The sequence below is a fragment of the Portunus trituberculatus genome, chromosome 18, assembly GCF_017591435.1.
Source record: "Portunus trituberculatus isolate SZX2019 chromosome 18, ASM1759143v1, whole genome shotgun sequence".
Taxonomy (NCBI): domain Eukaryota; kingdom Metazoa; phylum Arthropoda; class Malacostraca; order Decapoda; family Portunidae; genus Portunus; species Portunus trituberculatus.
In genome coordinates, this window is record NC_059272.1 from 11,065,733 (window position 1) to 11,093,350 (window position 27,618).

At 37.0% G+C, this 27,618-nt stretch overlaps 3 protein-coding genes across 13 annotated transcripts in view; 2 read left to right on the forward strand and 1 right to left on the reverse strand.

Annotated features, from left to right (window-relative positions):
- Positions 1-1,454: 1,454 nt before the first annotated feature.
- Positions 1,455-9,000, forward strand: LOC123505339 (cytochrome b-c1 complex subunit 6, mitochondrial-like). Of its 2 annotated transcripts, XM_045256546.1 has the most exons (4): positions 1,458-1,599; positions 3,826-3,855; positions 4,077-4,238; positions 8,764-9,000. In XM_045256546.1, the coding sequence occupies exons 1-4, from the start codon at positions 1,549-1,551 to the stop codon at positions 8,794-8,796; spliced, it is 276 nt and encodes a 91-aa protein (XP_045112481.1). In that variant the 5' UTR covers positions 1,458-1,548; the 3' UTR covers positions 8,797-9,000. The 2 variants fall into 2 exon arrangements, with proteins under 2 accessions (XP_045112482.1, XP_045112481.1); XM_045256547.1 differs by lacking the exon at positions 3,826-3,855 and having other exon boundaries at positions 1,455-1,599.
- A 156-nt stretch (positions 9,001-9,156) lies between these two features.
- On the reverse strand, positions 9,157-20,421 carry LOC123505338 (28S ribosomal protein S2, mitochondrial-like). Of its 3 annotated transcripts, none has more exons than XM_045256544.1 (4): positions 20,237-20,421; positions 17,328-17,444; positions 15,544-15,836; positions 9,157-9,692 (listed from the first exon to the last, which is right to left on the reverse strand). In XM_045256544.1, exons 1-4 carry the CDS (start codon positions 20,271-20,273, stop codon positions 9,336-9,338), a joined length of 804 nt encoding a protein of 267 aa, XP_045112479.1. In that variant the 5' UTR covers positions 20,274-20,421; the 3' UTR covers positions 9,157-9,335. The 3 variants fall into 3 exon arrangements, 2 of the variants coding, with proteins under 2 accessions (XP_045112479.1, XP_045112480.1); XM_045256545.1 differs by lacking the exon at positions 20,237-20,421 and adding an exon at positions 17,999-18,017; XR_006675115.1 differs by lacking the exons at positions 9,157-9,692; positions 20,237-20,421 and adding an exon at positions 17,999-20,171 and having other exon boundaries at positions 15,697-15,836.
- The window catches only part of LOC123505336 (UPF0415 protein C7orf25 homolog), a 30,776-nt gene continuing 23,576 nt past the window's right edge, over positions 20,419-27,618 (forward strand). The window contains exons 1-2 of one of the 8 annotated variants that reach the window (XM_045256539.1): positions 20,607-20,871; positions 21,112-21,145. Coding sequence is in view for 2 of the 8 variants with exons in the window: in XM_045256536.1 (XP_045112471.1) it covers positions 20,993-21,145 (153 nt within the window). In the remaining 6 variants the exon portion in view is untranslated. Of the gene's footprint in view, positions 20,558-20,595; positions 21,146-27,618 lie in introns of those variants that run through there. The other 7 variants (XM_045256540.1, XM_045256541.1, XM_045256537.1 and 4 more) reach the window with 7 other exon arrangements.

The following is a 27,618-nucleotide window of genomic DNA, read 5'->3' on the forward strand; positions in this document are numbered from 1 at the left end:
GGAGATGATGGAGAGATCATGAAAAATGCGGTAACAATATATAAGATTTAGTCTCAACATTCTGCCCGTCACAGAGAATAAAACCCAATGTGGACAGCCTATCAGAATATAGAAGATCAGACAGTCCGGTAATCTGTTTTGTCCACCTGCGTTGAACAGATTCCAGGGGCCTTGTTTTGGCCTTGAAATCCAAGATTCCATACTGAAGATGCGAAATTCAAAATTGGTCGAGCATCAAAGATGAAAAGAGTAGACATAGTGTAAGCAGAGCGAGTGACAGTTGACTTCAAGAGATTAGAGGCAGTTCCCCGACATTTAGCAGCTGTACAACTTATGCGGTAGTGAAATTTCAACTTCGAATTCCTATCAACTGTTACTCCTAAATCCATGTGTGAGAAGCTCTGGTTTATTGGGAAGCCATTTAGAAGGTAAATGGGAGTTAGGTCATCTGCGTGGGTGCAACCAAGATGTATTAGACTAAGTATAATACATCTTGGGTGCAACGCTGTCTAGCAAAACGATGGACACATTTACCAGTGCATGGAAAACCTCAACTCCCAAGAAGCAGCAGTAGATGACAGCAAGTCAATATTAGCCTGCATGCCGGGAAAAGATTGGTAATTAGAGTCAGTGATGAAGCTGAAGAGTGAAAATATAACTTGAGATCGTCGGCGAACATTTTGTAATGAATAACAGTAAGAAGTGGCACGGCATGTCATAACCATTATATGAATCTTTTAAGGTCACATATATGCTACCGTTGAAACATGGAAATAAGACGAAAAATAATGAGTGGAACCTGGGCCTTTATATGTAAAATATTTCAATGCTCGACTGATATAATGTTTTGCGGTCTTTGGGTGTAGAGCAGTGGTATTCATCGCGCAGCTCGCGAGCCGCTCTTGAAAAATAGATAAATAAATGAATAAAAAAAAAAAAAAGCACACTTCCTCTCATAGCATTAAGTAAGTTTGGTCTTTATTTTGCTCTTAATAACAAGATATATAGACTAATATTATCATGTCTAATTTATCTTATTTACTATATTGCACTAGCAGCCCAGTACTACTTAATTTAATTGAGTTATGCTAGCTTGCACTAGCTGCAGCTCTCTCAATGAATGTGTTTAACCCAAGTGGCTGCCTTGCAAAAAATTAGTGAATAACACTGGTGTAGAGTAAAAGAATGGGCCATGGAGCCCTAGGGGCAGTAGCGGACCAATAGCACGTCGACTTCTGTGACGTTATGCCGACTCCTCCCATTTTACTTTCATGACTAAAAAAAAAAAAAAAGAACCTTGTGAGGTGTGCTGCATATAAGATATAAGGATCGATATTTATATTTTTCTTATTCTATACCATAAAATCCATTCATGTTCAAAGAATTTAAATATTTGTACAACTGACTTCCAGAATGTGCATTGATCGGTGAGAGTGCTGAAAGTAAGTGGCAGGAAGGGCCGAGGGGGAGGTGACGGCCAGACGGGAGGCTCAGCCGCCGCAGCACCAGCCGGACTTGCTACACCTCGGCACTACAATCACCGCAGTCATGGCGATTGACGATATTAAAGTGCACAATGATGATCCTGAGGAAGAGGAGGTAAGCTGTGCGCTAGAGTGTGTGGATTAGGTGTTCAGGGAAGAGTCAGAACACTGTAAGACACGTAGAGAGAAGGAAAGAAGACAGCATGAGGCAAAGAGGTTGACCGGCCACCCTCCATTGCATCATCACATACCCAAAACCAGCTGATCCCGGTGGCCAGCTCTTGTTAATTTACTTGTTTACTTTATGCAGTTGTGTATGTGAAGTGTGTCTCGTCAATCATTTCCATACTTGAGTTACCTTAGATAGTAAAAGCCTGAGAGAAATTGTGTGATTAACCAAAATAAATGGGGTCACAAACTCATACTAGGTATTGAAAAAAATATTGAAGTAATAATAGACAATAAGATATTGCTCAAATTATACAATGTAATGTTACAGTATATGGATAATATATATATATATATATATATACACACACACACACACACGTACTGGAAATCACATTACCAAGCATAGTTCTTGGTGAATATCGTGATCATAATTAGAAGATAGAAATGTTTTCAGTCTCCTTTTCAATATACAGATATTTTAACTGGTTTTCATTTGTCTAAGTAATTTATCTTGGTGTATAATTTTAGAAAGCCTTAAGAGCAGTGTCAGTGTTGTATCTTCTTTCATAATGGGTATCACACTGGCCTATGATACACGGAACAAGGAACATTTGCTCCAGATAGAGCTCTGGAACTTTGCCGAGATTAGCAGAGCAAAGTTGGGATGGCTTGATATCCATTCTGGTACTCTGTATGCTATCCCAACAGAAAAATAAACATAAAATATGTAATAAGAATCTGTCATGTAAACTATAAAGAATATGCATAAATTTTTCATATTGGAATGTTAAATAATATTTCATCAATCTATAAAGATATATATATATATATATATATATATATATATATATATATATATATATATATATATATATATATATATATATGTGTGTGTGATTGTGTTTGTGTGTGTGTGTGTGTGTGTGTGTGTGAATAGTTTGCACTTATGGCAAACATCCTTGACTCCAAAGTTACAATTGCGCACGTCTCTGTTCTTCTCTAGCATCTTCTTACTTCCTTCTCTTCAATAACAGCAAGTGGAAATGTAATTCCAGCATGAAGCATAGGTTGAGGTATAAGCAGCATGATTTTTTTTGGTTTCTTTTGATTAGGCTTGGTCCTGGTTGCTGGACCACTTGCCTAGCGTAGCAAGAACACAGACAGCCTGTGTATGATAATGTTCTTAGTTTCATATTAAGAAGAATGGCCCGCATTCTGCGTATCATAGGTCAGTGTGATACCCCCTTTAGGTCTAAATACATCTGAATCATGACTGATGTTAATATGAGTGTCTAACTGAAATGGTTTGAATGTCCAGGCTTTCCAGTACTCATGACTGTGTATGTTTAAACAAATTTTATATACAATAGGCAGGCAATGCAATTCAGTAAACACAAGAGTAACTCCATCCAAAGGTCACATTTTCTTTACTAAACTGGTTGTGCTATTCATGATTTTTTTCTTTATTTTTTTTAATTTTATTTATTTATTTATTTATTATTGTTTTTTTTTTTTTAAGTAATTTAATTCATTAGTAACCCAACTATGGCTCGTGTTCAGGCCTCCAGTCTAGGTGGCCTGGGTTCGAATCTTTGCCAAACCTAGTTGCCTGGTGGGAGATCTAGCATTCTCCCGTTAACCCTAGCAGTGCCATATGACCTTAGCTGTTGCTGCGCCTAATGGAATAATTTCCATTTTCTAACAACAGTTGCAACTTACTATTGTTAGGGTTATTATTAGTCAGTTCATTATATTTATTCATTTTTTATTATAATTTATTTTTATTTTTACTAATATTATTTTTCATGATGTCAGTGATATGGTCATAGTCATTTCAATGTTGTCCTCCTATAAAATGGTCTACTACTGTCCATTATTTCAAGAAAATATATGGATTCCATACTATGGTGTAGTTTTAAGATAAAAATAATATTGTTTACTTAAGTTAAAGAGATGAACCAGTGATTGAATGTATCTAACCAAAATAATGGAAGAAATGAGAGAAAATATGTGATAATTCTACTTTCTTTAAAATCAACAGATCACCAAAGTGCAGTATGAATTTCTTAACTGCTCACTTTCATGCAGCATTCACAATATGTATTTTGATTATGATTTTTCATGTCTTTAATGAATATGTGCCATTCTTTATTTTTTACTTGTTTTTCAGGAGGAAGAGGAAGAAGAGGAAGAACTTCTTGTGAGTCCTTCTATTTAAATTTTTTGACATGTTTTGTAATAATTGAATGAATTTGTTAGTATCAAAAATTTGAGCTGATTATTTGATTGAAGTTTTGTGTGAAGCTTTTTTTTTTTTTTTTTTTTTTTTATGTAGTAAAGGAGATTGATTTCTTGAATTAGTTTATCACATTCCAGAATCATCTATTTCATAATTAATCAACCAAATGTTCTTTTCTTTAGGACCCTCTTGATGACCTGAAGGAATCATGTGGGACCTCAAATCACTGTGCACATCTGAATGAGAAACTGACAACCTGCAATGATAGAGTGAACTCTAGATCCAAGACAGAAGAAACATGTTCAGAAGAACTTTTTGATTACCTCCACTGTGTTGACCATTGTGTAAGTGAAAATATTTATCAAAGTGTTTATTTTGTCCATGATGAACATGAGAGTAGGTAGATACTGTAGGTTTCATTGATAAATCCAAAACTGAAAGCCAAATATTTTCTTTATGATGATGTATTTACAATGTGTGTGTGGGTGGGTTTGGGTGTGTGTATTCACCTAGTTGTAACATACAGGAAAAGAGCTATGCTCATGCTGTCCCATCTCCATATCTATGAGAATCCAGCATTTCTTTGAACTTATTAATTGTCCTTGCCTCAGTGACTCTCTTATCTAAGCCATTCCACACCTCTGCACATCTTTGTAGAAAGCTTAACTTCTTGATATCTCTCCTGCAGTTATCCTTTCTTAATTTCTTTCCATGTCCTCTTGTGTCACTGGTGTCCCAGATTAGTAAGTCTTCTCTATCTAATTTTTCCAGTTCCTTCATCGCTCTGTACACTGCTATTAGATCTCCTCTTTTCCTTCTCTGTTCTAAGATTGTAAGACCTGGTATTCGTAGCCTTTCTTCATATGACCGTTCACTTAAACTTGGGGAAGCTTTGTTGCTACCCTCTGTATTCTGTCTAGTTTCTTTGTGTTCCTTTTTGTTCGATGACCTTACTGTAGCTGCATATTCTAATTTTGGGCATATTTAGAGTCGTTAACAGTTTTTTTTATCATATCTTTGTCTGTGTAAGTGCATGACAGCTCTATATTTCTCAGAAGTTTATAGACATTTCCTGTAATTCTATTTATGTTCTCTTCTGGTGACAAATTATTCACCTAGGTCTTTTTCTTCAGATTTCTTAATTTCTTCATTCCCCATTGAGTTAACTCCCTTCGGCCTTCTTTTGCTCATTCCAAATTCTAATACGCTGCACTTTTTTTTGTATTAGATTTCATTTCCCATGTGAGGGACCATTTTGCTATTGTATCCAAGTTTTGTGTTAGCACCTCATAGTCTTCGTTTCTATTCACCCTCCTCATTAAGTTAACATCATCTGCAAATAGACTAATGTAACTATGTTTTCTGGTATATCATTCACATATACTACAAACATTATTGGAGCTAATACTGACACCTGCGGAACTCCACTTAAGACTTTCCAGGCCGATTTTCTTATCCTCTTAATTGTGCTCATTTCTCTGTCTTTTAGTAAATCAGCCATCCATTTTGGAAGTCCTCCCTTTGGTCCTCCATTTTGTTCAAATTTCCACAGTAACATTTTGTGCAGGATCTTGTCAAGTGCCTTCTTTAGATCTAAGTAGATACTGTCCACCCAGCCATCCCTTTCTTGCACTTTGTCAACCACTCTAGAGTAGAAGCTTACTAAATGTGTGACACAGACCTTCCTTTTTCTGAATCCATACTGTCTATCTGTCAACTTACTACCTCTCTCCTCCAGATATTCCATCCATTTCTTCTTTATTATCCTTTCACATTTTTGCTATTACACTGGTCTAGTTTAATGGTCTATAGTTTAATGGATCCTCCATTTTACCATCTCCTCCTTTTGAACATGGGCATCATATCCCTTCTTTTCCAATCTGTTGGTACTTTACCTTCTGTTACAGAAGTCATAATGATGTTGTGGACCTTGCTGACTCACATCTATTGAACCACTCCTTGTGTCTGTTTCATTATTCTTTCATTGTACTTCTCCATTAAAATATTACCACTTGTTTTCAGTTTTCTCTGATATATAAACTTCAGTCCAGTCTGCTTGTTCAAAGTATTTCCTTAATTTTGCTCCATTAAAATATTACCACTTGTTTTCAGTTTTCTCTGATATATAAACTTCAGTCCAGTCTGCTTGTTCAAAGTATTTCCTTAATTCTGCAAAGTTAATTTTACTGTAATTTTACCTTCCATTTTTGTAGCCTGTTCCTAGTTTCTACCAGTCCTTCTTTCAGCCTGAATTCAAATAATGCATGGTCACTTTTACCGAGAGGACTCTTATATTCTAAGTTATCAAGTATCTCTGGTTCTTTACTAAATATTAAGTCCAATCATGATGGTTCTTCATTTGCTCTATACCTAGTGCTGTCCTTCACCCATTGAGTTAGGATATTGTGTACTGCTAGATTCAATAGTATATGTCTCCAAGATGTTTCTCCTCCCTCAGTTGTCAGGTCTTCCCAAAACTATTTCCTTGCAATTAAAGTCACCCATCACTCATGTATTTACTCTTTCCAGTTAGTCTCTTAAACGTTTTCTGGTATCATTGAACATGCTCCCGTATTCTTCATTTCTCCATGAGTTTGTTTTGGGTGGGACATAACCAAGGCAAAGTCCCTTTTTCCTTCTCCTTGAATTCTTACTCATTCTTGCACCACTTCAGCACTCTTTTCTCCATAAGTTAATTCATCCACCTGCAGCTCTTTCTTTACAAGTAACATCACTCCTCCTCCTTATTCTGTTTCTCTAGTCTTCATCCATATATTGTATCTATTTTCCCCAATATCAAATGCTTCAAGTCCTCTATACAATTTTGTCTCAGTTAATGCCACAATGTTAGGATTGCTTTCTCTGAAAATAATCGTTCAATTCAATTTTTGCCGTTAAAATACCATTTACATTTGTGTATGCGACATTTGATACTCTTCCTCTTCTCTAGTGATACTTATTTCTCTTTAGTTCTCCCTCCTTGTGTACCAGTTTCTCAGTTTCATGTCTTTGACCTTCCAGTAGTAGCTTGTCCACTCCTTTGCTGTTCTGTTTTAAGTTTTTTTTTCTTTTTTTCTTGTCAGTTTCCCATAGCTGCCTGAATTTAGCTCTTTCCTCTTCATTTAGATTGTGTCTCAACCATACATTTTTATATACTTCTTTTCATTCCCAGCCTCCATGAGCCTGCCAGGATTTTCTCAGTGCCTGCTTTTGATCTTATTCTAATCTTTACCGGGTGTGTTTTTCCCTCCTTGTATTTCCCCAGTCTATAGACTTCTTCAATTTCTTCACTCAGTCTTGCTGCCTTCTTCATCCTTCACCTCGATCACTTCTTTCTTAGCCTGCTTTTTCTCATATTTTTCTCTTTTGTGTCTAATTAGCATAACTTTTTCCTTTAATCCAAAGTTAACAGTGCACTTTTTCTTTTCCACAGTATCTCTAACCAAATTTTCCTTTCTTAATTATTAAACCTTTACAACCTCGTGTTCCCTTTTCTGGGTCGATTCTTTTGTAATCTTTTTAAAACTAACGTTCTGCTGATCCTAGTTTATCTTCCAACAATTTATTTTCCTCACTTGAGCTTTATTACCTCTCTTTTCTTTTCACATGCACAAACTTTGTTCTCCAAGTCATCATAGTGTTTCTTCAGCACTTCAGTGTTTGCTTTTGTGATCTCATTGTCCTTTTCCATGATTTTTAGCCTAACCATTAGTTCTTTCACTAGGTCCTCCAGGTGTATGACCCTCCTCCTCAATAGACACTCTCTGGTGTTTTGGTCATCAAACTTGTCCTCCAGTCTGAAGCCAGAGAAACCATGTATAGGAAATTCAAACCTACCACTTGGTGTAAACAAACCCTCCTCACCTTTGTCCATTTTGGATATCCCTTTGTTTCTTGCTCGTTTTTCCACGTTATTGACATTTTAACCCTGCCACCTGTAGAGGACAGCACTAAGACATAGATATTGATTTAACACTCTAGGCAAAAGATATTCTCAGTGGCTTGGAATAATGTCAGAACAAAGTGCAGTGTGTGAATGTCCATCTCTTATGATTTTGATCATTGTGTGTGTATGATTGAGTTTTATACTTTAGTCTTTTAAAGCTCTCTCACTAATCTCTAATCCCATCTACTATCATCCTAATAAAAGTTTAAGATCTCGTTATGTTCAATTTATTGATAAGGCTATAATCTTGTAAGTTGGTCTACTACACATCTCATAATACATGTTGTAACTTTACTCATCAGTGAGAACTGCATAAGCTTCATTGATCTTGGCCTGCTAAATGACAACTATTTTAACTGGTGAAGTGTTTTTAATATGAAATTACTGCAAAGGACAGCAGTTATAACCTCGTTGCAATCTCTTGAAATCAATTAATCAATTAATTCCCATTATAGAATTAAGAATGCTGCCTAAATCATATGTATAGAAAAAGAAATGTAAACTAAATTTGGCATTTTCTCAATCATATTCATGATTAATTTTAACCATAGATATAAACAAATGGTGGAGATCATTTCTGTTCAGATTTATACAAAATCTGGTAATGGTTTTGTGTAAGTATTGACAATAAATTAGTAGGACTAATTTGTGCAGATATTAACATAAGTGATTGGGAGTAAATTTTGTGGATATGCACATTAAACTGTAAGATTGATTTCTACAGCTATATATACTCATGTCATGAAGGTATGCTGAACCTAGTCTGGTACTTTTACCAGTATAACTGATGTGCTCATGCTTAATCTGACAAAATATAGAATATCAATTGTATCCTCAGCAATTGTTATCCAAATCATATTTCATTGTATATCATTCTTAAGGCATTGGCTTGAGGTTTCTAATTTTTTCTTCTTTCTTTTCAGCTCACAGAGTCCTTGTTCAAGAAACTTAAGTGAATCATATTGTTACTTGTGTGTTTGTACAATTTAAGGTACAGTAATTTGTTACAAGGAATGAGTTGCTGTGTCACTAAAATAAGTCATATTTGTGGTTTTCACTTGACCAAAGGTTCAGACTTTAGTGATGCAGTTTTGAAGATGTAGGATGTACATAAACTGGAGTTTTACTCCACAACCACAAAAGAATAAAGTTACTATATCTTTTGTGTTTCAAATCATGCCTTTTATGTTTAGATAAGGAATTCATTATATTGTTTTGGTATAACCAGTCTACAGAAAATTCAGCTCAGTTCTTCCCTACTTTCTCTTGTGATAACATCTTAATTTATATATTGAAATGCATAAAGAAAGTGAGGCAACACAGAAAAATTTATTTACAAGACTTAACATTCAACATAAATTACAAATACAAATTATTAGACAATGGGACAAAACCCTGAAATTAAAGAATATTGACTACACTTAGGTTTGTCTGTAGCATATCTCCAACCTTTTTAATTTTGAAGTCTTCAGTAATTTATTGTTTGATAGAATTGCTACAATTTTAGTAATTCCTTACGCTTTTCTTTACCTCTAAGAATTGCAGCCTTGAATAATTTACAATACAGATTGACTGAGGCAGCACTGTCATCATTGCCAGGGATGGGATATGTCACCAAGTTTGGGTTACAGTTCGTATCCACAACAGCCACAGTAGGGATTAACATCTTTGCTGCATCTCTTATGGCAGTGTGTTGACTGATGACGTTATTCATGGTATGCAAAGCAATGATGAGGTCAGGCAGACGTGTCACACATCCAAACTGGACAGTGGAATTAGTGAGCACACCACCCTGCCAGAAACGGGTGTGAGCATATTCACCGCACTCCTTTGCTGTGTCTTCAATCAGTAGCTGGAACAAATTGCATTGAAAAATTGATTAAATTGAGAAACCTACTTTGAATAATGAAGGCTTTAATTTTATGATTACTAAATCTTCTATTACGTCTGGGGTTCTCAACCTGGAGTATGCGTACCCCCAGGGGTACGTGAGAGGAATTTTGAGGGTACGTGGCAGGTTTCTCAAAATGCTTCAGTTTTCAATAGCTGCAAATTTGTTTGTAGTATACAATGTGGCCTACATGTGCTAGGCTGGATGTGTCCTTCACTAGAACCAGGACACGTTAACAAGAAAACTCTTGGAGTTATATCACTTGAAAGAAAGCTCTCTTGGATTACAGTTGCCACAAAACCTTGCAAACCTATAATATTTGTTCTGATTTATTAATTTATACGTTATTCACACACACTGACTTATCTATCATTGTTACTAGTTACACGTTGCAACTAGCATCAAGCAACACTAGTTCACTGCCATAATAAAAAATTCTGATATAGTTCCTTCTTGGTAAATGTATTGCATGTTAGTCACATATAGTGTCTCCCTGTGAGGTACCAGTTCCTAATGACACTACCTCATAGAAACATACTAATATTAATTAAAAATTTTGTCTGCTCCACATATATAACACAATTTAAATTTAATAAACTAAGTCAATAAACCATGTATTTATTGTTACCCTTCCTGACGCTGCATTGTGGGTAAGGGGTACGTGATCAATACTGAAAGACTTTGAGGGGTACATAAGATTAAAAAGGTTGAGAACCCCTGTATTACATGATAGTGTATCCTGGAACTTTGTCTCAAAAAGTTACTCCAATTTCTAAAACTAGTTCATGTCATCTCTAAGCAAGCTTTCGAGCACCTATCACTTCATCTATACACGAATCAAACAAAATGCCAGACCTGTCATCATCTTGAAAATTATTGAAGTTCATGGACTGGAGCCCTAGATTAGGAATGATACTTATACTTCCTGAATTTGGTTCCACTCTTTGACCCTAATCCTTTTGCTTAGTCTTATTCCCACTTTCCTTTTATTTTCCTTCCTCTTCTCATTATACTTAAGATAAAAGCCTTGCCACGAGAATGAACAGTTAATTGTTTGATGCATATGAGTTGAAACATAATTTAGATTACTCAAGTTCTTACTTTCCTTATGGAAATGAACTCTTATTTTGGGAATATACTTCTGCAGACATCCTTCTCTGACAGGTGAGTTTGATTTTAGCATGATCATTCCATAATGAAAGTAACAATCAAGGATATTGAATTTCTTCCTCCCTGAAGGGGATGGTATGGCAACCACTGTATACTGTATTAACATTTATTTTTTTGCCACCATAAAAATTTAATAATTTAGATTCCTTAAGTCCCTATTTTTGCTTAGAGGAATGAACTCGCATTTGAGGGGTATACTTCTGCAGATCTGACGGGGGATGAATTTGATTATTGCATTATTTCATTTAATTTTTACCACTTACAGTTAGTCCTCATACAGACCCAATGGAGAGGAGCAAGTCATTTACTGTTTTTAATAATGGCTTATCATTCATAATTAGAAGGAATCATAAGTGAAGATAAAGAGAGAAAAGGAGAGAACATAATGAAAATACAATAAGTCCTCGTTATACGGTAGTTCTTTATCCAGTAAGTTCACAGTTACAGTTTTTGGAAATTACTACCCTCGATTTGATATACGGTAAGAAAAATTTAGATACAGTATCCGCTCATGTCATCTCTGAGGGCCCAGCGTGGGGGAGCAGGGGTGATGACGTCATCCACGTCACACCTCCCCGCCACTCATAGTACTGACTTCAACTTGACTACCCTTGGAGCCTGTTATCTCTTCCTCTCCCTCCCTTTTTTTAACTGCATTACATATTACCTACATGTATTACTAATTAGATGAATGAATAGAAAAGCCTACTACCAGTGGCAAACCATGCAGCAACTGATAAAGGGCACAGATGGGCCTGGCAAGCCCACTATCAGAGAATGGTGGAAGTCGTATAACATCAAGCATGCCTTAGATAACATCAAGTCATCTTGGGACGAAGTGAAGTCGTCTACCATGAACTTGGCATGGAATAAAGTATGGCTAGAATGCGCGCATGACTTCCCAGGCTTCACTGAAAACGACATCGGTGTGATCAAAAATGACAGTAAATCTGTGCCATAGGGCTGGCTTCGATGAAGTTGATTATGATGATGTTCAAGATCAGCCATGCTGAACCTTTCTCAAATCATGAATTTAGAGAGCAAGACAAGGCATCACAGGAGACAGAAAAAGAGGGAGACGAGGAAGAAGAACCTGTGCGTGACCTGGACATCAAAACTCTTAGAGAATGTTTTGGTGGTATCGAAAAAGCTCTGGAAACCTTGAAGAAATGTGACCCAAATCCTGCCAGGAGTAGCAAAGTGGCTCATGACATAGAGAAAAGTGTCAAGACTTATCAAGAAATCTATGATGAAAAACCAAACAGTCCTCCATCTACTCGTTTTTCAAGCCAGTCAGACATGCTGTCCCTGTCACACTTGCCGACCCCGCAACAGCTGGCCCTTCCACATCCGCTGCCGACGGTTCTACAGCTGGCCCTTCTTCCATATCCTCTTTCTTTAAACCAGTGAAATGTGCCGACCCTGCTACAGCTTGCCCTTCCTCCATATCCTCTTTCTTCAAACCAGTGAAATGTGCCGACCCTGCTACAGCTGACCTTTTCACATCTGTTTCCGACAGTGCAGACGACAACATCTTATCCTTGCCTGCACACTCAGCAGAAGATGAGTAAGGGCTGAAATCCCTAGTGTCCCTTAGCCTCGGGAGGGACTTCATGTGATAAAATACATAGCGAGTGAAAGGTAAATAAAAACGTTTTCTATTTATTTCTTTTGCGCAGTACTTCACTTTTTTTTTTTTTTATGACTATTTTCATGTATTTTCATTTCTGTAGGGGTGACTTTTGACGTGCTGGAACGCATTCCCTATTATTACATGTTATAATGGATTCGGTATATGGTAATTTCAATTTACGGTAAGGTTTCCAGGAACACATCTGTATCGTATAACGAGGACTTACTGTACTCCTATTTTCGGCTGGATTCCCTTTTACTACTTCCTGCCCTCTCCCTTATTTTCTGTTAACCCTACGTATTGTATACTTAAAAAGGTTGTTAATCTTTGAATCTATATATGTAATAAAAACTTTTATTGACAATTGTAAGTGAAATAGCAAGGCAACAGTTCTTATTGTCAGTTTCTTAAATAATAAAATTCAGTCCTTAATTGCATATTCAATCTGCAAATTTGGATTTAAAAGTTATAAAAGATTGCTAGTATATTCTGATTTATAAGTGAAGAATTTGCAAATCCCAAAAATCTTATTGTTCAAAATACATACTAGAAAAATCAATACCTACAGTTGATTCTTATTAAATACTTGAAAAACTAAAAACGTCATTTCTAAACATCTTAATTCTGAATACCCATGTCCTTAAATTAATAAAATATGGAAAGGGAAGGTGTTTAGGAAACTTGAATACTGTAGCATGGTAAGATGGTAGATTAAAGAGAGGATAGATTGGGAGTGTTTGGGTGAAGCTGTGAGACAGGGAGGAAAGGTTGTCATACTGAGCACCTACAATTAAAAGGAGGGACTTTATGAGAAGGGATATTGAAGTTGAGTGCATGATAGTATTATTAGTGTTCACATTAAGTGTATCACAACATGTATAAGGCAAAATAGAGTAAGGAGAGAAAGTATGTAGCATAATAGCAAACCGATAACTGAGGCAGGGGTGAGTAGGTCATGGGGGATGCAACCAGGGGAAGATTAGGAGATGGCTCTCTCTGGCTCTGGTTTTAGTTGGGTGCAGGTGCATGGTGGGCTACCAGGGGTCTTATCACAGGACAAAGATAACCACATGTTTGATCAGATTAGAAAGGCAGTGGCGTAGTGGATAAGGTGGTGACAGTGGGATCGGGCAGACATCCATGCATAGATTCAAATCCCACTACGTATCGACTTGAAACTTTGCCATTTGTCTAGTGGTTAAAAGTTACCTACATGTCACCATGATACCCAGGTTCTATGTGGTTACACCAAAGATGTGCTTGGGTGGTGATATGGATCCTAATATGGGTACCACTATAAATAAAACTGCCTGCGTCACTAATGGGTGGAAGCTGAACAGCGCTTCCCATACTCTTCAAGTATACCTACAAGCAATATAGGAGGAAAAAAAAAAAAGTGGGTGGTGTTTAGGGGAGATTTGAGGTAATTCAGTGAGTGGGCAGTGTTATTATGTGGAGCTGAGTGGTAAATTTGAGTGAGGGAAAGTGTGTTGAGTGTGTTTTACATATTCCTTTGTGTTTTTGTCCAGTCCCACATTGTTTTTCATTGCCTTTGTGCTAAGGTAATTTACTTCATTTTAAATATATATAATAGAGTAGAGGTGGCAGTTTGCACTATCTGATGCAAACAATATCAGCTACGAAACCTCCAGACTAGAAAATGATAACGAAAGTTTTATCTGTAGTGTAAAATTTTATCTGCTATGATGGCGGATATCGCACTGCCCTCTATCGTTATGGTTTCTCTGCATGGGGAGGAAGGTTACAACGGCTCAGTGCGTCTACTAGAGGGTTTACACGCTAGGGGATGTCAGGTTATCGTGCTAGGTGCCATAATTTTTTTTTTTTTTTTTTATCCACAAGCTATCAAAATTGTTGTCACTAAGTAGTTGGTAATTCCTCTTGCCTATTGAGGAGTAATAAAAATAAATAAATAAAATAGAATAGAATAAAATAAAATAAAATAAAAATAAATATATAAAAAAAAGTAAATAAATAAAAAAAATTATCCAGGTCACCAGACAGGCATGTAAGTACAAATTTACTCACTATTCATCTGGTCGCCACAATGGAAATATACCCTGACACTTCCCCGTCTTACTGTGTTGTACAGCCAGACCAAGGAAAAAAAAGTCTCTTCATCCAATGATCTTCAATAAATAAGTGGAGCTTGGGGCAATAACTGATATAAAATGCTGTCTCATCTCATCTTTCTTCTCATCACTCACTATGTTAGATTGGGTATCTCGAGACGACATAACAATAAATATTATGCAAATTATCAGTCTCATTTTCTTTTTTATAACCAGTACCTTTACCACATTTAATTTACTTATGACATAATCACCTGCAGAAATCTTCATGTCTCTTGTGCACCCCACTTTTTTTTAGTGAAATCATGCATTAAATTGAATAGAGAACTGTTATTCCACTTTCTTTGAAGAAATGAGACATATGGCAACATGGTACAGATTATCGGCCTCACTCTGTGGACCAGTACAATTTTAGGTTTTACTATATAGTCTTGTAATGCCCTATCCTGGTTGGTGTGCTACTCTCCAAGGGCATTTTATGGATGATTTTTGCACTACCCACACAATTCCTAATTTGGTGAGACTAAACATGTTTATCCTCAACCATTAGACAGCCAGGCATAATAATGATGAAGTTATGTTAGTTTTGTATGAAAATAGGTGCAGTGACTAATACTGACATTCATGTGTGCTATTGAAACAGTTAGCGGACCTCAGTGTACCTCAGTTATGATGGAAAACACACTGCCTAGTTCTCTCTAGTGCACACACAACAGTGGAAAGATACTGGAAAAAAAATCTGAACTTTGCCTCGTCATTTCCACTCTCTGTTTATGTGTTATGGGACCTGACACGGGATATAGCGCACAGACCTGCCTGACCCACAGACCCTCCAATACTCTATTTATTTAGAACAAAGTCTTCCTTTTTCAATTAAAATCCTAGCCTGTTACAATACCACATGATTTATACCAACCTGGTGCTGGGGAGTACGGCCAATGAAGAGAATAATGCCTCCACGAAAGGCAATGTGAGCAATAAAGTTGAGAGCATCTCGAAGCAGGCCTGCTGTCTGGTCAAGGTCAATGATCAAGTAACCCAGTCTAGAGCCAAATACAAACTGGCTCATATGTTCATCCAGAGAACCCTCAGTGTGTCCGAGATGAACACGAGCATTAAATAAGTCTTCCACAGTGAACAACTCAGAAACTTTAAAATAGTCTGGGTGCTTGAGGGTGTTTTTCATCTGTTCTGAGACATAATCCATTTCTGAAAGAGAAATCTTTATCAATAGCCAGCTTACAAAACTTCAGCAGATATATATATTATACATAGTGACACACCAGTGCACTTTGGAATATCTATTTCTACTGTCATGATTATATCATGAAAATTTCATGAATACTCCCATCCATTCTCCACAGATGACTAAAATATCCCTAACCCATTTCTTGTGGACACAATGGGAATTGGTAATTATACATACATAACATTGATGAAAATCCTTAAAAGAATAGATCATGCACTCCATCTTTCCACAATGATCAATAGGAGAGATCATTAACTCTAGCTGCAGTTACCAGATTCACCAAATATCACAGTATTTCACAAAAATACTATGATATTGTATATTTTTGGATATTCTACTATAATTACTAAAATATCAATGTCAGTATGTATTTTCACACGTCTCTACAATGTAACATTTTAATAGTAGAATTAAAGATACATACATGCATTGTATTTTTATACCAAATGTATTCCTGGGACAATAATTACTTAGCTTCTCAGTATGATAATCTTTTCTTTTAGGAAGTACACGAAACCATGAATGCATTAAGTTCTGTAAATGAGTTTATTTTTATAACTTAGAAATCAAAGTCTCACAATGAGACGGCCTCTTGCTACCCAAACAATAATAGACTGTTCTTCAGCATAAATATTTTTGGCTTTATAGAGAACTAACAATGTTAGCTAATAGATAGTAGCCATTCTGAGGAGTTTCTTTTTAGTCTAAAGGCATACCATGTTCAGTCTATGGTAAGACATAGTACTGTAGCACCATCGGGCTCTTTCAGCCGCATATTTCCCTTTTCCTCGTACAGAAAACAGAACAAAAATTACTCTACACTTTCACAGTGAAGCATCAACCTCAACAGAGGCAAGATAAAATGTGCATTAAAGCTTTGTGCTGTATCAGTCTCTAAAAATTAAAGAGCGACTACATTTTGCACTATATAATGATGTTAGTCATATCAACTCAAGTAATTATGAAGAAACATCATAGTAAAATAGGAACAGAAAAATACTGGAAGGGTAAAAGCATGGTAAATCAACAGATACATTGTAATATAGTGTTTTCAGATGACTACTCTTTACCAAGAGACAATGCTGCACTGCAAACACTGAAAATTTGACAGTTCATAGTCTTTCCTATTACATAAGTATCTTACTTTTATACTAAACTCATTAGTGGTTACTGGTAATATTCTTATGAACTCTACAGTGTAAAATGAATAAATGAATACATTTTTAAATGGCAGAGTTCTTCATATGAATCTCTTGCTTCAGGATATAATGATCAATTTTGAAAAGCACACATTCAAGATTACAATTATGGTTTCCGAAGTATTAAGTGTTAAGTTGTTTTAATATCTTATACTGTGTAATAATGTACTAAACAAGAAAAATAAAATTTAATGATTTATATTAAATCAAAAGTTATCAAAATTCCTGTTACACAACACAAATTACCCCTACCAGGTGCTTCTTGAAGAGCCTGAGGAGCCTGAGGAGCTTCAGCAGGCTGTGCAGTAGTTAGTGATGGGGTGGAGGAGGAAGCAAAGGCTCTACGTCCTGCCTGGCCCAGCCACCACCCTGTGTAACAATAAAACATTATTCAACCATGACTTTAAAAAAAATTCTACCATAATAGGATTATCAAGATTGCATCTATAATTTCCTCTTCTTCACTCTTCTTCTTCAATATATCACTGCTCACATTAAACCATAAATCACATTCTAAAATAACTATGCTAGATTCACTAAGAAGCCAAGCAGACAGTCAAGCAGGCAGTCAGTTTACACAAAATTGTGGAAACACATGTGTATTTTTCATCCTAATTCTTGCAGTAGGATCTGATTTTTTTTTTTTTTTTTTTACGTAAAGCTCTTGAACTGAAATGTTTATATGCAAATCATGTTCATAGTATCAAGACTCAAAAGATTAAGGCAAATTACACCATTCATTTTAATACAATAAAAACTCCAACACTTTCTCAGTGTATCATCTATGATTCCCTTTAGATTTACATTAGTACATTATCAAGCATCACCTGCCAGAACTGAAAATTGCATAATTTGTGACATGTCTAGCAAGATTCCAAGAACTGAAACTCACACACCCATAATGTAGACAACCATAAAATTACCTGCAGTGTGAAGTATATAAGTAAGGTCTGGAACACAGTGATTGCAGTGCACAAAGGAGAACACAGTGATGCAATAGACTTCACATTTTCAGGCTTTCTATCAGTATTAGATCTTTTTGTCCAGATGAACATATTGAGTTCATTAGTGGAATTCTGAATCCCATTTCCTATTACATCCTTTGAAGTACTGACTGGATCATGATTTTCAGACATATTTATTGGACTACTCTGTGAAGGTGAGTTCTGAGCTGTGATTTGCTCTCTTGTAAAAGTTTCATTTGAGGAAATAAAATCTCTGTTATTTTCTATCAAGTTCTTACAGATGAGTGGAGATGAAGCAGAACCAAGGAAGTGATTCATACAGAGCAGTGCACTGTGGTTGATCTGGTACCAGCCTGATGTTCTAAAGAGTGCTAAGGTAAGAGGGTCAACCATCACATGCTCAACCATTACATATGTCGGAATCATGAGTGACATTGGACTGTCAAACAATTCTTCAGGCCAGTGGGTGCCAGTGCGAGATTTTGCCAAGATAACACCACCAAATGTGTCAAAACTCTGTGTCAAGTTTTCTAAAACCATGCCACTGTATAGGTCACAAACCTGAAGAGAACAACTTTGGAAATTACTAGAAATTTGACACTGAGTTCCATCTAAACAAATCTTCTGATGTCTTATGGCCTTCCTAAAGTGCTTGGACCACAGCACAAGCTCTCCATCCTGGGTGACCCATAATACTCTTTCCTTCAACTTCCAGCACATCCTAGTGTTGCCTTTGCTATCACACTCAATAAATTCCCTTATACTTCTGTAGTTCATACCAAGGAGGTGTATCAGTTCATGAATGACAACTCTCTTTATCATGATGTCATCGGTTTCTCCTTCTTTCCAGCATGCATTGATTGTTCCAGCAACTGGCCGTCCACTGTGCACCCCGCCAATCCTTGATGCTTCCATGCGACACACATGGGAGTGGGCCAGAGAGGAAGAACATAACTTGCTTTGCTTGGAGGTTAAGTAAACAACAAAATTTGTACCATCTGTAAATCCATGTCCCTGAGGCAATGATGTGGAGAGGGGCTCTACTTCTTTGGGGCCAAAAACTTGCAGACCCTCCAGATGGGCTTGTGGTATCTTGGCCTCACCACATTTCTCAATACCAAGGTAATGTTTAGATATCTGGCCACATTTGCCTTTATTTGGCCCATCAAAATATATAGAAACACAAGCATTCTTTTCCCTTGGGACATGAAATACTGGTTTCCTTAACTTATTTTGAATACTAAGTAATCTGGATATGTGGAACACAGCTTCTCTCACGATGTGCTGAGTCCTTGAGGTGAAGTGATTATCCACATACTCCACATGCACCCTGAGACCTGACGCATGAACAGTGAAAGACAAGATGATTGTAAATAAAATATCTGCTAAAGCTTTAGCTTTCATTCTGAATTGATTAGGTGCCTTGGTGGTTGATGTGAGAATAACTTGATGCTGTCACTTTCTCGGTCTTGCTAGCTTAAGCATGGGAAATATCCACCTTCTATCTTCATGGTTTAGTTGAGGGAGAACTCAACACCACGTTCTATCTTGGTTGTTTAGGATAAGGCAAAGCTTAAAACCAGCACTTTTTATCTTTGTGGTTTAGCTAAGAATGTTATGTGATACCACCACATTTTCTGTCTTAGTGGTTCAGTTGAGGGCAGAATTCATCACCATCTTGTCTCCTTTTTCTTGTTGGGTATTCGAAGGGACCAGGCAGGCTGTTGTTTTAATAGCTAAGGTAAAGCCCAGTACTTAAAGCCACCACCTTCTCTTGATCTCGGTAGCTTGACTGAGGGAGAAACTCAATACTACCACCTTCATTCCGTCTTGGCTTGGGTAAGTACATGTAATAATAATGTAATGCCACTACCTTTCTGTCTTAGTGGCTTAGCTGAGAAGAAAATTTAAATACCACCATCTTCTCCCAAGGTGGCTTAGGTAAGGGAGCAACTTACAACGTCACCTTCTCAAGCACTACTAACATGAGTAATCCTAGACTAATGTTATGAATGAACTCATTGTTCACTCACACGAAGGCATCGAGAAACACCAACTAACTTTTATATAAACACCACAGATGTTTTTCTATACCACTTAAAGATAACATATGATAGTTGAAAGCAAATGTGTTTAATCTTGATATGTTATTTTGGGTATCAAGGCGAACTAGATGTGCCTGGGTTAGTTACTTACAGACATGTCGAGAAATCCGTCTGCTAGGAATCGCCATGGGGAAAATAATAATGTGCTACTTCTTCTTGTGCGTTATGTGACTCTATATCGCTTTTAATGCGCTCTTATTCTTGTTTCTTTTTTGCGGTGTTGTGTCTGCGGTATCTTTTATCCTATGAAGTGACAAGCGAGAAAATGCCCAGCAACTTCGAAAAGTGGTCTCAATGGTAATTTAGTAATAGCTTACCCGAAATCCGTAGGGATACCACCTTCTTTAAAATTATGGGAAAACATCATGAATACTTTATTAATAAGAAAAGGTGATGGAAAGAGCGAGAAAAGGTGAGATACTTTGCACAGTTTAAATAAATGGCCGGTTTGTTTATTTATCACAACTATCCCTGTCAGACAGAAATTTCTGCTTTTCTCGAGTGCATATTTTAATTGTCATAGTTAACATAAGGAAGTTTAGAGTTGATTGTCGTTTAAGGCAGATCTATGTAAGGTTTTCTGGCTGCCATTATTGTTCTTCCTCTTTATGTGACCCTGGAGACTGCTCAGATGTGGAATTTACCATATAGTAAATTCTTAGTTTCTTACAGTTGACCTGGAAGAGCCTTACGCCTGTGGTTCCAGATCTTCATTTCCGTATTTTGGTAGCGTGTGGTGTATCTCGTATGCTTTATAGTCATAACATAAATTTTTATTTGCCTAGAATATATATAATTTTGCCTCAAATTTCTTTACGGATATTGTGGAAACTACCCACACAGGCAAATGTTCCAAGAATTTAGTACCCTACATGGAAAGGCATATTTCCTTACATTTAATCTGGATCTTTGCATGAAAATTGTCAATGAATTTCCTCTACTTGTTCTAACTTCATTATATTTCAGTAATCCCTTGCAACATATCTCATCATATTTTCCGGTAAGAATCTTGAAAGTTTCAACCATATCTCCTCGTGCCCTACTGTAAGCCAGTGTTGGTAGCTTCAGCTTCCTGAGTCTTTCTTCATAATTGAGACCTTTCAGTTCTGAACCATCCTTGTGGCTCTACATTTTTAAGGTTGTAGTAAAGGGTATAGTGATGCAGTGTATCCCTTACAAAGATATAAGGCAGAGAAACAGGAAGCCATTATGGTGGACTCATGAGATAGATAGCCAGATCAGAGAGAAGAAGAGGGCATACAGAGAGTTGCAGAAAAGTGGGGAAGATGTAGATTTGATTAGGTACAGACAGGTCAGGGATGATTTGAGTAAGGTTATAAAAAAAAGTAAAAGGCAGGCAGAGATAAAACTAGCTAGAGCTGGGAGTAAAGATCCCCAAAAATTATATAGTTATTACAAGGTCAGTGATAAAAGAAATAAGGATAGGATTGGACCACTCAGAAAAGATGGTGTAGTAGTGGATCAAAATGAAGACATAGTAGAATTATTGAATGAACAATTTTCTTCAGTATTTACTAGGAAAGAATAGGAAATCCTGTTACAAACAGTGCGACGAGTAGTTTAAGAGCTTTAGAAAATATTGATATAAAACCGGGAATTATTAGGAAATTTATTCTTGAACTAGACGATAGGAAAGCTAGTGGTCCTGATGAGCTACATGCCAGAGTACTTAGGGAGGGTGTAGACAGTATTTCTGAAGCACTTAAGTTAATCTTTGAAAGATCACTTAGGTTTGCTGAGATACCTCAGGACTGGAAGTTAGCTAATGTTACTCCAATATTTAAAAAAGGTAGGAAGGATGATGTGAATAATTATAGACCGATCAGTTTAACTAGTATAGTATGTAAGATACTAGAGAAAATCATTAAGGGTAGTATTTGGGAGCATTTAAATGAGAATAGATTAATTAGAGATACCCAACATGGCTTTAGATCAGGGAGGTCCTGTCTTACAAATTTGCTCGATATCTTAGAATATATTACCAAGGAGTTAGATGATGGAAATAGCATAGATGTTATATATCTAGATTTTAGCAAGGCGTTTGATAAGGTACCGCATAGGAGGCTAGTGTACAAATTGAGACTACATGGGATAGGGGTAGGTTAGTTGATTGGATTAGTGAATGGCTTTCTGATAGGAAACAGAGAGTAGTATTAAATGGGGCAATGTCTGAGTGGAAGGAAGTGGTTAGTGGGTACCCCAAGGATCAGTGCTAGGACCTCTTCTTTTCTTGGTGTACATTAACGATTTAGATATAGGAATTAGTAGCAAAGTATCAAAGTTTGCAGATGATACTAAGATAGCATGTGCAGTACAGGGTGAAAAGGACAATTACAGAATACAACGAGACCTGGACAGGCTGATAGCATGGGCAGACAGGTGGCAGATGGAGTTTAATTCTAAAAGTGTCAGGTTATGCATTTAGGTAAAGACAACACAAACTTTAACTATGAGATGGAGGGATGTTGGCTAGAGGCAGTAGAGGAAGGAAAGGATTTAGGAGTAGTGATAGACAGGACTATGAAATTTTCAAAGCAATGTTTAGAAGCAAGAAATAGGGCAAATAGGATCCTGGGTTTTATAAATAGAAATGTTAGTTATAAAAGTAAGGAAGTGGTGCGTAGCTTATATAATTCCTATGTTAGGCCCCATTTAGAGTATTGCATACAGGCCTGGTCACCCCACTATAGGCAGGATATCAACATGTTAGAAGCAGTTCAGAGAAGAGCAACTAGGATGATACCAGCATTAAAGCGCCTGGAGTATAGAGATAGATTAAAGGAATTAAACATGTTTTCATTTGAGAGGAGATGTATAAGAGGGATATGATAGAGTTATTTAAAATGTTCTCAGATACAAACTACATAGATGTGAGATCTTTCTTTACCTTAGAGGAGGGAAATAGGACTAGAAATCATGGCAGGAAGATTAGAAAGCAAGGCTGCAGGTTAGATATAAGAAAATATTTCTTTAGTCATAGGGTGGTAGACTTCTGGAATGCATTGCCAGAGACGGTTGTAAATAGCACTAGTTTGACAATGTTTAAAAACAGATTAGATAAGCACTTAAATTTATTAGATTTATAATTATGTATAGCACTGCATGATAGTTTTTATAAGAAATTTACTATAGTTAAATAAGACATGATCCCCATGTATGGGGACCACAAATTGTAGAGGATTTCGCTGCAGGACTTAGCCCTGTTAATGGGCCAAATATTTAGAATTAGTATATAATGTATTGTGTACTTGTAAGTGTATCTTTAAGTACTGATGACGAGGTCGCTGTGCGACTGATACAGGATAACCTAGATGGGCCCTGGTGGCCCTTTGTTATCCTATTATTTATGTTATGTTATGTTATGTTACATTTCACATTCTCCACCATCTCAATGTCTTTCAGGGGGTGAGGATTCCAGACCGAGTTTGCATATTCTGAATGTAGTCTTATCACTCTTACCTCGTTCTCTTACCTGACGCAGGTAAGGGGCAAGAAGCCGCACTCTGCTGATGCGCCAGCCCTTACAATACAAGTACTCCACATCTTGAATAACAATACAAATGGGCTAGGGAGTGTATCATAAGCAACAATAAGTAATAAAATAAATTAACTTCGTTAATTTTAATATTCAAAAAGTAGATTCCCAAGATGAGACAATAAGGTGGATTTCAAAGACTCAAAACAGAGGAATTGGAAAAGAGAAAAATCATAGTTACATATGTGCCACCTAAGACAAATATAAAGAACTGAGGAACATAAAGATATGCAAAGAGAGGTGGTTAAGTGCTTAGATAATATGTTGAGAAGAAATGGAAGAATACTTTTAGTTGGAGACTTTAACTGTAAAAAATATAACTGGAAAGAGATGGAAGTATTGGACAATGCTGGACAGTGGAGCAAATAAGTGTTACAGTTGACTATGGAAAATACAATGGACCAGTGTATGGAGTCAACAAGGTGTAGGGGAGAAGAACCATCGTTACTTGACCTAATATTCACAAAGAAACCAGAGCCCCCTCCCAGTCCAATGGGAAGAAGTGATCATGTGACATTAGAGCTGGAAATACAGGAGGAGGATGGGATAAGTTACACAGAGGGCTACAAAAAAGAGAAATTAAATCATGCAAGAGCAGATTTTGAAAAATTAAGGAACTTTTTGCTGACATTGAATAGTTTATAGAGTTAAAAAAAAAATTCATGCTTGGTACAATGCTAGATGCACAGTTGTCAAAAAGGCAAAAGATAAAGCTTGGAAGAAACTCATAAAGCAGAGAAATGACAACAGACAGCAGTATAAGGATGCAAGAAGTGAATATATTAGAATAAGGAGAGAAGAAGAAAGAAACTTTGAGAAAGATTTGGTGAGTAAAAGCAAAGAGAAACTCAAGCTTTTCTACAAATTCATAAATGGCAAAATGAAAAATAAGAAAACAATAGAAAAAAATAATTAAAGGAAGGAAGACATACCAATCAGAGAAGGAAATGTGTGAAATAATGAATGAGAGCTTCAAAATGGTGTTCACTAAAGAAGATTTTACAGAACCAAATAGGACATTGCATTGTCAAGGATTACAGGAAATCACAGTACACAAAGAAGATATTAGGAGATTATTGGATAATTTGGATGTCAGAAAACCAATGGGGCCAGTTCACTACGTAAATGGAATGGATAAGAGCCAACGAAATACCGATATTTAAAAGGGGAAAGACATCTGAGCTATTGAATGACAGACCAGTGTCACTTACAAGTATTATGGAAAAGCTGTGTGAAGTAATTATCAAGGAAAAATGGGTTGAACATCTGGAAGAATAAGTCATAACAAACAGACAATTTAGGTTCAGGACAGGACGGTCATGTGTGTCAAATTTATTAAGCTTCTATTCAAGGGTAATAGAAAGACTGGATAACAGAGATGGATTTTCCACACAGAACGGTGGAAAAGTGGAATGCATTGAATAATGAAGTTGTTACAGCACATAATGTGCATAACTTTAAGAAAAATTGGATAAGTGGAGACATGAGACAGGACGCTATGAACTCCGCTCGAACCTTGTACAATACAGCTAGATAAGTACAACTAGATAAATATGTACATACACACACACACACGAACCCAGACTAAGCAGCCAAACCACTCAAACAATACACATGCACACACACACACACACACACACACACACACACACACACACACACACACACACACACACACACACACACACACACACACACACACACACACACACACACACACACACACACACACACTCAATCAACCAGTAAGCCATATTGATAGAATTTTTAGAGAAACATATAATTTGCTAAGGAATATTGGAGTAGCATTTCACTACATGGATAAAGAAATGATGAAGAAATTGATAAGTACTATGATAAGACCCAGATTGGAATATGCAGGAATAGTGTGGACCCCTCATAAAAAGAAACGCATAAGGAAATTGGAGAGGCTACAAAAAAATAGCTACAAGAATGGTTCCAGAATTTGAAGGGATGACATATGAGGAGAGACTAAAGGCTATGGATCTACCAACCCTGGAACAAAGAAGGAAGAGAGGAGACCTGATACAAGTTTATAAATTGATCAACAGAATGGACCAAGTGGATAATGAGAAACTGATCCTGAGAGAAGAATATGACATCCGAAGCACAAGATCGCATAGTAAAAAGCTGAGAAAAGGAAGATGTCTGAGAAATATTGAAAAATATAGTTTCCCGCAGAGATGTATTGAGACGTGGAACAGTTTAGATGAAGAAGTAGTGTCTGCAACGAGTGTGCACACTTTTAAAGTAAGATTGGATAAGTGTAGATATGGAGATGGGGCCACATGAGCATAAAGCCCAGGCCCTGTAAAACTACAACTAGGTAAAATACAACTAGGTAAGTACACACACACACAGATATTTGGGTGTGTCTCCTTTCACGTGTAGCCCCTGTTCACCTAGCAGTGAGTAGGTACGGGATGTAAATCGAGGAGTTGTGACCTTGTTGTCCCGGTGTGTGGTGTGTGCCTGGTCTCAGGCCTATCCAAAGATCGGAAATAATGAGCTCTGAGCTTGTTCCGTAGGGTAACGTCTGGCTGTCTCGTCAGAGACTGCAGCAGATCAAACAGTGAAACACACACACACACACACACAAATACAACTAGGTAAATACACACACACACACACACACATGGCCCGGTAGCTCAGTGGTTAGAGCGCTGGCTTCACAAGCCAGATGACCGGGTTCGATTCCCGCCGGGTGGAGATATTTGGGTGTGTCTCCTCACGTGTAGTGTTCACCTAGCAGTGAGTAGGTGAGGATGTAAATCGAGGAGTTGTGACCTTGTTGTCCCGGTGTGTGTGTGTGCCTGGTCTCAGACCTATGAAGATGGAAATAATGAGCTTTGAGCTGTTGAGGGTAACGTCTGGCTGTTTGCCAGAGACTGCAGCAGATCAAACAGTGAATTACACACACACACACACACACACACACACACACACACACACACACAAACAAAACACAAACACAAAACACACAAAACACAAACACAAAACAACACACACACACACACACAAACACAAACACACACACACACACACACACACACACACACACACACACACTTACTGAATAAGATCTCTGTGGAGGAAGAGGACCTATATGCTGAGGTAGAAGAAAGTGTGAGATTGGGAGCTTTTGAGGAAGGCAAGAATAGACCATTAAAATTGAAATTAAAGCCTCAGGTAGCAGCTGAGGCCTTGTTGAGGAGGGCTTGGAAACTTAAGGACTCTGAGGAAACCAAAACAATTTACATAAGAAGAAATATGTCACAGGATGAGTGAATGAAAATGAAAGAGCTTGTAACTGAAGTGAAAGAGAGGAATGATGAAAGAACAGAGGAGGAAAAGACCAAGTTTTTTTGGAGGATGAGAAATGGGAGGCTCTTTTAAAGAAGTGGTGGATAAAACAGACGGAATAAACATTACATGGAAGAAAGAGACTAGGAATGGAATACAAGTGACTTACATGAGTATAGATGGATTTCTGTCTAAGAGGCTAGAATGTATGGATTACCTAAGAAATAACGAGCCAAACATAATGTGTATAGTGGAAATAAAGCTAGACTGGTTTGTTGTAAAACACTACAAAGTATGGAGAAATGACAGAAAAATTAAAGGAGGTGGTGGTATAATGGTTCTTACTAAGGAAGATCTGATAGTGAAGGAGGTGAACTATAGTAAAAGAAATGAGGAAGTGATAAGTATGCTTATAACAGATGGCAAGAGGGACATTAATATTATAACAGTATACATACCACCCAGAACCAATGCTTGGGAATATGAACAGTACCAAATGGTGATGAGAAATACTCTAGACAGAATGAAGCAAGAACTCATCAGAAAGGATAGAGTGATGATAGTCGGAGACTATAATTGTAAAGAAATAGTGT

Coding starts and splice junctions, on each gene's coding strand:
- LOC123505339 (XM_045256546.1), top strand. CDS start 1,549: ATGGCGATTGACGATATTAAAGTGCACAATGATGATCCTGAGGAAGAG. Junction 1,600..3,825: donor ATGATCCTGAGGAAGAGGAG/GTAAGCTGTGCG, acceptor CTTGTTTTTCAG/GAGGAAGAGGAAGAAGAGGA. Junction 4,239..8,763: donor TCCACTGTGTTGACCATTGT/GTAAGTGAAAAT, acceptor CTTTCTTTTCAG/CTCACAGAGTCCTTGTTCAA.
- LOC123505338 (XM_045256544.1), bottom strand. CDS start 20,273: ATGGCGATTCCTAGCAGACGGATTTCTCGACATGTCT. Junction 15,837..17,327: donor GGCTCTTCAAGAAGCACCTG/GTAGGGGTAATT, acceptor TTTCTCTTTCAG/AAATGGATTATGTCTCAGAA. Junction 9,693..15,543: donor GCCGTACTCCCCAGCACCAG/GTTGGTATAAAT, acceptor AATTTGTTCCAG/CTACTGATTGAAGACACAGC.